At 41.7% G+C, this 9374-nt stretch overlaps 1 protein-coding gene across 1 annotated transcript; it reads right to left on the bottom strand.

The window, feature by feature from the left end:
* Nucleotides 1-473: 473 nt before the first annotated feature.
* On the bottom strand, nucleotides 474-7423 carry LOC123488351 (zinc finger protein 568-like). Its single transcript, XM_045219265.1, has 3 exons — nucleotides 7389-7423; nucleotides 7081-7258; nucleotides 474-1719 (listed from the first exon to the last, which is right to left on the bottom strand). Exons 1-3 carry the CDS (start codon nucleotides 7389-7391, stop codon nucleotides 1070-1072), a joined length of 831 nt encoding a protein of 276 aa, XP_045075200.1. The 5' UTR covers nucleotides 7392-7423; the 3' UTR covers nucleotides 474-1069.
* Between the last annotated feature and the right edge of the window lie 1951 nt (nucleotides 7424-9374).

Here is a 9374-nt window from a genome sequence, read left to right on the forward strand (position 1 = left end):
ACTGTTGCAAACATGAGTATTTTTTGTGCACTACGTCATCACGCAAAGCCTTTGATCCGCAACAGTCTGTTAGATGGAAAAGGTTCTGGTGGGAAAATGTGTATATTGTTTCATGCAGATTTGAGAATATTCACATGAAAATATGTCACAAATTGCATGGAAACTTAGCTACTAAGGTGGATATTGATCCAAAATGTCACCTGTCATTGGATTTAGATTGCCAGATTAGTAAAAAATTAATATATTGATGGCTTTTTTGCAAATCCAATCAGTTTTCCACATTGATCTAACATCATCACATGGATTTGTTTTGTTGAAATGACGTGGAAACAAAGTTTATTCAACCAGTGGCAGGCTTGTAACTGCCCCCAGGAAAGTCGAACGAAGAACTCTTCATTAAGACAATGATGAAACAGCAATCCGTGGACGAGTTGTGGTGGATATTATAAAATAAGGATCTGCTGGAGTCTAAGTCGAACCAAGATTCTTTATTTCTGAGCTCAGAGAGAATAACAGAGTTACACAGTGCAGTGTAGAAGACAGTATGAATTCTGGACAGGACTTTATTTATACAAGGACGCAGGTTGAAGCTGGTTTGCAACACAGAATGATACTCCCAAGAACAGGAGATTATAATAGGACAGTTTCACAAGGTTAGTCACATACCCAGTTATGTGGACACATACAATTAAAATGTTCCATTACAGAATCAGAGAACATTTATTTAATTAATAATCAGTGGGCCAACAATGCAAATGTAAACAATGTAGCAAATCCATGAGGAATGACACACCCAGATAAACACACACATAGTCAGAGTTTAAAAAAGGACCATTTAAACACATGGAATCTGATCTACTCTATATTCAAACTGATAAACTCCATGTTCAATTCATGTTTTCTAATAAAAACATACAAATAAATGTTTAAGTATACTTTGTATAAACACATTTCATATGGTATAAACAAGTAAACACAATCTCAGTCAACAATATAAAGACAATGGGAGCACTGTGTATGTCCTCTGATGAACTTTAAGTAAAAGTGATGTGAAATATCAATTTATACACTAGGATAAGTAATTATTCTCTCCTGTGTGGATTCTCAGATGAGCTTTCATGTTTCCTAAGCGGTTAAAACTCTTTCCACACTGGGCGCAATGGTGTGGCTTCGCTCCTGTGTGTGTCCTCTCATGTATTTTCAGGGATGCTAACCAGTTAAAACTCTCTCCACAATGGGAGCAATGGAAAGGCTTCTCCCCTGTGTGTATTCGCTTATGAGCTTTCAGGTAGTTTAACCGGTTAAAACTCTTTCCACACTGGGAGCAATGGAAAAGCTTCTCCCCTGTATGTATTCGCTCATGAGCTTTCAGGTAGTCTAACCGGTTAAAACTCTTTCCACACTGGGCGCAATGGTGTGGCTTCACTCCCGTGTGTGCCCTCTCATGTCTTTTCAGGGTGTCTAACCTGTTAAAACTCTTTCCACACTGGGAGCAGTGGTACGGCTTCTCCACTGTGTGTATTTGCTGATGTGATTTCAGGTTGTCTAACCGGTTTAAAGTCTTTCCACACTGGGAGAAATGGTATGGCTTCTCTACTGTGTGTGTCTTCTCATGTCTTTTCAGGCTTCCTAACTTGGCAAACCTAGTTCCACACTGGGAGCAGAGGTGTCGTCTTGCTGGTTTGGACGTCTCTGGTTCCTCCGACTTTGGATTTTCTCCTGCCAAAGACAGTGTTTATTTAAAGAGAGACCTGAATGAAACCTCCACTTGATAAAACCACCTTGCTATGACATTTAATCCAAATCAGATCCCTCAATAACCTGAGGACAGTTTTGCAACATTTCATCAATTACAACAATCTTGGTGTGATTTCAAAACAAATGATGTTGTAGAGCGTTCGTGGCACAATTTTTTTACATCCTTGTTAGTGAACATTTCACCTTTGCCAAGATAATCCATCCACCTGACAGGTGTGGCATATCAAGAAGCTGATTAAACAGCATGATCATTACAAGGGTGCACCTTGTGCTGGGGACAATAAAAGGCCAATAAAATATGCAGTTTTGTCACACAACACAATGCCACAGATGTCTCAAGTTTTGAGGGGAGTGTGCAATTGGCATGCTGACTGCAGGAATATCCACTGGAGATGTTACCATAGAATTGAATGTTAATTTCTCTACCATAAGCCAACTTCATATTTTTTGAGAATTTGGCAGTGCATCCAATCCGGCCTCACAACCGCAGATCACGTATAACAACGCCAGCCCAGTACTTCCACATAGTCTGAGACCAGCCATCCCGACAGCTGATGAAACTGAGGAGTATTTCTCTCTGTAATAAAGCTCTTTTGTAGGGAAAAATAAATTCTGATTGGCTGGGCCTGACTCCCAAGTGGGTGGGCTTATGCCCTCCCAGGCCCACCAATGGCTGCGCCCCTACCCAGTCATGTTAAGTCCATAGATTAGTGCCTAATGAATTTATTTACATTGACTGATTTGCTTATATCAAGGCTGCCCAACCCCCCTCTTCCTGGAGATCTACTGTCCTGTGGGTTATCAGTCCAGCTCTATTATAGACAGGTGTGTGCCTTTCCAAATCATGTCCAATCAATTGAATTTACCACAGGTAAGTTCTAGAAACATCTCAAGGATCAATGGACACATGATACATCTCAGCTCAATTTGAGTCTCATAGCAAAGCGTCTGAATACTTATTTAAATAAGGTATCTGTTTTTTATTTTTAATACATTTGCAAAAAAATTTAAAAACCTGTTTGTTTTTTTGTCATTAAGGAGTATTGTGTGTAGTAGACTGATGAAAGAAAATTTATTTTTAATTATTTTAGAATCAGGCTGTAACATAACAAAATATGGAAAAGGTCAAGGGGTCTGAATACTTGTTCATTCAGATGTCATGAATTCACTATGATATCATCATATTTGTATATGTTTTATTGATTGAAAAACGTTTTTTTTCTCAGACATAAATAAACAATTCCAGGTGAAAGCCAAAGGCCATAGCTTTAATAAAATAAAGAATTAACTGGCAAAGCAGCAGAGCGAGGCCCGCATTCAGCAACGTCACGTGATACGTGTTTGCAGCTGTTTCAGTACAGCACTACAGGGAGAGAGGGCACTCCACTGGACTGGTTTCATAATATGGAATCACTTCAGAGTTTCTGGATTTTGGGTAAACTTCTCCTTTAAAGCATCATTGAGAAATAATTAATTGAAGTTGGAACATTTGTAGACTAGCGGTTAAGAGTGTTGGGCCAGTAACCGAAAGGTCACTGGTTCGAATCCCCACGCCCGCAAGGTGGAAAGGTCTGCCGTTCTGCACTTGAGCAAAGCAGTTATCCCCCAACAACAACTGCTCCCCAGACGCTGATGACGTGGAACATTGATTAAGGCAGCCCCTCACCTCTCTGATTCAGAGGGGTTGGGTTCAATGAGGAAGACACATTTAGGGTGAATACATTCAGCTGTGACTGACTAGATATCCCCTTTCCATTCCCTTTTAATCCCCGTCCTCCTTTAAGACTCCATAATGTTTCATCATTAGATGCTATAGTCCTCCTTTAAGACTCCATAATGTTTCATCTTTAGATAATACAGGCCTCCTTTAAGACTCCATAATGTTTCATCATTAGATGCTACAGTCCTCCTTTAAGACTCCATAATGTTTCATCATTAGATGCTCCAGGCCTCCTTTAAGACTCCATAATGTTTCATCATTAGATGCTACAGTCCTCCTTTAAGACTCCATAATGTTTCATCATTAGATGCTACAGTCCTCCTTTAAGACTCCATAATGTTTCATCATTAGATGCTCCAGTCCTCCTTTAAGACTCCATAATGTTTCATCATTAGATACTCCAGGATATAAAAGCAGAACACTCCACTTCCCATATAAGGGCCAATAGTCGCTCCTGTCTTCCCTTCTAAGTACATGTTTGTCTTCCATGTGTGAAAGGTGATGTGGTGAACATCATAGAATCAGGGTTATGTTAGGTAAACCTTAAGTTCTATTCAATGACTCTTTCGGTCTCTCACTTTGGGGATATAGCGCTCATATATTCTCCGATGCCAAGTCTAGACAGGATCATCCCTCAGAGATCCCGACACTACTCACCGTATGTGCAGTGATGTCCAGTGATGTCCAGTCGGTAGAACCTCATGAAGGTACATCACCACAACATGCTCCATTACAGATCTCTTGAACAGAGATGCCTTTGAAAAATGCCTAGGATGTAGCCACACCTCTGGTGGATTGAGCCATCAAGCCCTCCGGAGGTGTCAGACCTGCTACTATAGAACCTCATGACATTATGGGGGGGATGTAACTCAGTATACTGAATGTAATGGCTAAAAGTAAAGCGGTTTTTAAACTAGAGAAATCTAATTTCTACACTTTCCAGCAGATCCAACAGTGGAAATGGCGTCAAGTACTGGGCGTAGGTGACGCATGTCCTTCATAAAATAACAGATCGGGGGGTTCCCAGAGCTATGGATGTGTTGGGGTTCAGATCAGGGAGGGTTCCCAGAGCTATGGATGTGTTGGGGTTCAGATCAGGGGGGGTTCCCAGAGCTATGGATGTGTTGGGGTTCAGATCAGGGGGGGTTCCCAGAGCTATGGATGTGTTGGGGTTCAGATCAGGGGGGTTCCCAGAGCTATGGATGTGTTGGGGTTCAGATCAGGGGGGTTCCCAGAGCTATGGATGTGTTGGGGTTCAGATCAGGGGGGTTCCCAGAGCTATGGATGTGTTGGGGTTCAGATCAGGGGGGGGGTTCCCAGAGCTATGGATGTGTTGGGGTTCAGATCAGGGGGGGGGGTTCCCCCACTGTATCATTGTTGCAGCCTAAATGGCAGCCAAATACACCTTTATAGTTGAAAAGGCTTTTCCATGTCAGAAAGCAGAGTAGGTCAAACAGAGCAAACAAAGGGACTGATTTGTTTCTGATCTCACCATCTGTTAAATACACACCACTTATTGTGGTATAGTGAGTGTCTGGCTCTAGCACTCTGACTAGTAGCACAACTTTCAGCAGTAGATCACATTAATATTCATCCTCTCACTGGCCACAACACATCTCATTTTAGACATTAGCTAGTCATGTTGGCAATAGAATAAGCTTTTCAAATGATGCCCACTTGATCCAGATCTAGGTTTGTAATAAACAACAACAGTAATTGTGTGATGGTGGGGGGACGCAGGAAAAGTCAACCTGAACATGTGTAGCGGTGAAAAGAAGCGTGCCGTAAGCTCGCTCCACAGCTAGCTGAAAGCGTCACACATGGAGCTATCCAACTGGTACCTTTAGCTTGAAACGTCACAGATGGAGCTATCCAACTGGTACCTTTAGCTTGAAACGTCACACATGGAGCTATCCAACTGGTACCTTTAGCTTGAAACGTCACAGATGGAGCTATCCAACTGGTACCTTTAGCTTGAAACGTCACAGATGGAGCTATCCAACTGGTACCTTTAGCTTGAAACGTCACACATGGAGCTATCCAACTGGTACCTTTAGCTTGAAACGTCACAGATGGAGCTATCCAACTGGTACCTTTAGCCTGAAACGTCACACATGGAGCTATCCAACTGGTACCTTTAGCTTGAAACGTCACAGATGGAGCTATCCAACTGGTACCTTTAGCTTGAAACGTCACAGATGGAGCTATCCAACTGGTACCTTTAGCTTGAAACGTCACACATGGAGTTATCCAACTGGTACCTTTAGCTTGGAAACGTCACAGATGGAGCTATCCAACTGGTACCTTTAGCTTGAAACGTCACACATGGAGCTATCCAACTGGTACCTTTAGCTGAAACGTCACAGATGGAGCTATCCAACTGGTACCTTTAGCTTGAAAGCGTCACACATGGAGCTATCCAACTGGTACCTTTAGCTTGAAACGTCACACATGGAGCTATCCAACTGGTACCTTTAGCTTGAAAGCGTCACAGATGGAGCTATCCAACTGGTACCTTTAGCTTGAAACGTCACAGATGGAGCTATCCAACTGGTACCTTTAGCTGAAACGTCACACATGGAGCTATCCAACTGGTACCTTTAGCTTGAAACGTCACACATGGAGCTATCCAACTGGTACCTTTAGCTTGAAACGTCACACATGGAGCTATCCAACTGGTACCTTTAGCTTGAAACGTCACACATGGAGCTATCCAACTGGTACCTTTAGCTTGAAACGTCACAGATGGAGCTATCCAACTGGTACCTTTAGCTTGAAAGCGTCACACATGGAGCTATCCAACTGGTACCTTTAGCTGAAACGTCACAGATGGAGCTAACCAACTGGTACCTTTAGCTTGAAACGTCACAGATGGAGCTAACCAACTGGTACCTTTAGCTTGAAAGCGTCACAGATGGAGCTATCCAGCTGGTACCTTTGTACAGCTCAATCGGTTCATTGTCAAGGAGAGCGGTCACGTGTGTTGAGAAGCAGAGGATCACTGGTTTGAGCCCGGTATGGAGACAGGGACAGAGGAGGAAACTAAACTGTTAGCACCACACTGACATCAGTCACACATGAACAAATAAAGTTAGGCATTTCCAAATTAAACCACGTTCTTTAAGGTCTATATGTTGGAGTTCAGGTTTTATTTGACCTGTTAAAGTAGGAAATTGCATGAATTTACAGAGACCAAGTGTCACAGAACATATTTCATGGCTTTTAGAAAAGGCTTACGGAGCTTGTTTAAAAAAATATATATATTTACAATTTTTTACCAATTGTATAGATCAGATGTTAATGAAGCAATACAGACCATATTGAAGTGTCTTGAGTTTGGTTTTGCCTGTTCTACAGTATTGTAAAGTTAGTGACTGGGACAGGCAATGTAACATTCATAATATTTTTAGGAAATGTTTTTGTAAAACATGCACCTTATATTGGATCATCTTGAAACTCTCTCTCTCTAAAGCTAACTTTCATCAAGGTTTTATATAGTCTATTGGTTTCTCTCTTTTCATTGGTAGAATCTTTTTTCAGTGTTATGATATTCATAACATCCATATCCACCAGTCTATCTTCATGTCAACTACAGCACTTACTTTGATGAATCAAATCTGCTCCTTTCTTCTCTTCTCCTCCTCTCACAGTTCCACTCAGCCCCGTTGTTTTCCTGCAGTCCACCAGCCGCACAGACAACCTCTTCAGACCCAGCAGTAAGGTGCTACTGGGAGAGGTACGACACAGGGACTCTGGGAGGGCGGAAGGGCTAGCGTTGTCCTGGTAACAATATAGAGGGGACATAGACACATATCATTATGGATGCTGATGTCACTGTTGTCATAAAGTGCTTTACAGAAACCCAGACCCCGATAGAGCAAGCTGTATGCTAGACCAGACCAAGCTGTACCATCTGGTGTTCTGATCTGGAGAGACTCTTCTCTGCCTCGTCAGCATCAGGATGTTGTTGAGGCTCCCCAGAGGATCCATGATAGTCATGTCTCTCTCCTGTGTTAACGAGAACATCAAACAGATTGTAAACTTATGACCGTCTATTACGATCATAGGGTCTTACAAGAGGCATTAATATATCTAAGCAGGGCCTAAAATGGCCACATTCAACATGATTTTATAAAATATTGTTTGTGATGCAAATGTAAAGGGTCGTTCCACTAATTGGGTGCCTTTTGTGTCTCTTTGATATTTTAAGTAGAAATTATGCACCAATATTGAATTTTAAAAGCCTGTTATATTAGATGAAGTGCACTTTAATATAGACCACATGGATAATTCATTAAATCTATACATTTAAAAGTCCCAAAAATGCATGAACCAATGGTGGATTGCCCCTTAAACAACTTATACAGTACTGAAGAACATATTCAAGTGTAGAACTAAAGTAGAATGCCCCTTTAAAACCACACATTAGCCTAGCTCAACAAATGCATAGTTTGTGCAAATGCTTTTAAGACAATAATCATTGGTGTTAACAGGACCTTCATTCTCCTCCTCTTCCTCTTTCACTCCCAAAACGTCTTCCTCCTTCTCGTTTATTGAGATAGCCTCCTCTTCCTCTTTTGCTCCAAAATATTCTTCCTCTCCTTTAAATGTAATATCCTCCTCTTCTTCTTCTTCTTTTACGATGATGTTCAGCCCAAGAGCTCCTTTCTCCGTATAGCTTAGTGAGCTCATGGTCGGGGATGTTAGCTAGCTAGATAGTTAGCATTAGCGATTAGCCTAGTACAGTAACGTTATCAATTTAACAAATTTGCCGACTTCAATTAACAAGCAAATTAAGTTTTGTTAACTAGTAAATACGTAAACAGAATTATGTTTAAAAATCACTGACATTAATATACACAAGATTGGTCTAAAGGTTTTATGTTCGCTAGCAAGCTACCGAGGTGGTTGAATCAGTATTATTTTGTCGCTGTTGAAGAAGACTCCCGTCCACTAGATTATACGTCACGTAAGAAGCATCACCTGAAAGACTCACATCGCCATCTGCTGACTGGAGTAGGTAACACAGATTGGAAAAATCTCTATTACATCGTTTATTCTGGCAAACAATGTCATAAGAAGTCATTTAAAAACAATCAGATGCTATGCATAGGCTGAGAGACGAATTGGAGGAATATCCTCTGAAAGGTACACACACCCCTGTAGCTCAGTTGGTAGAGCATGGTGCTTGCAACGCTAGGGTTGTGGGTTCGTTTCCCACGGGGGGCCAGTATGAAAATGTATGCAATCACTAACTGTAAGTCGCTCTGGATAAGAATGTCTGCTAAATTACTAAAATGTAAAATGTATGTTCTCTCTTCTTACAGACAACACTTTCCTCCAGGGCTGACCTGCCCATTAGGCAGGATTAGGCGACAGATTGCAGATGGTGGCGTATTCCGAGCTAAATCGACCAAGACGCATCGCACATTTTTTTGTATAACACCTCACATAATCCTGCCCAAAAACAATAAAACGTTTCTCACCCTTTTAACTGAGCCGCCACATGAAGCAGTGCCCCCTTTGCCAAAGGCAACGTGGACAGACAGGGCTCTACCTGTGTAGACCACATGCCCCTTTGCCCTTCCAGTCTCTAAAGTGCCCTTTTGGGTGGTACAATCTACATCAAGTCGACGTTAAATCTGCCTAAGGGATTTGTATTTTCCTTCAACTTCCTGAAGGGGAAACAGCACTGAAATACCCCTGTCTGAGTGTGAGCGTTTATCTACCACTATGTGTAGCCGTTAGCGATGATGCTAATGACAACCATCTTCTGATTGATGGAAAGGGTTTCCCAAAAACCTTGTTAACTACAGAGTAGTCTGTGCTTACCTGGCAGAATGATGTCATGATTATTTGCATCAATCCAGTTGTGATTTGCTCAGCAAACTCTGCA

Source organism: Coregonus clupeaformis, unplaced genomic scaffold (genome assembly GCF_020615455.1).
Source record: "Coregonus clupeaformis isolate EN_2021a unplaced genomic scaffold, ASM2061545v1 scaf2206, whole genome shotgun sequence".
Taxonomy (NCBI): Eukaryota; Metazoa; Chordata; class Actinopteri; order Salmoniformes; family Salmonidae; genus Coregonus; species Coregonus clupeaformis.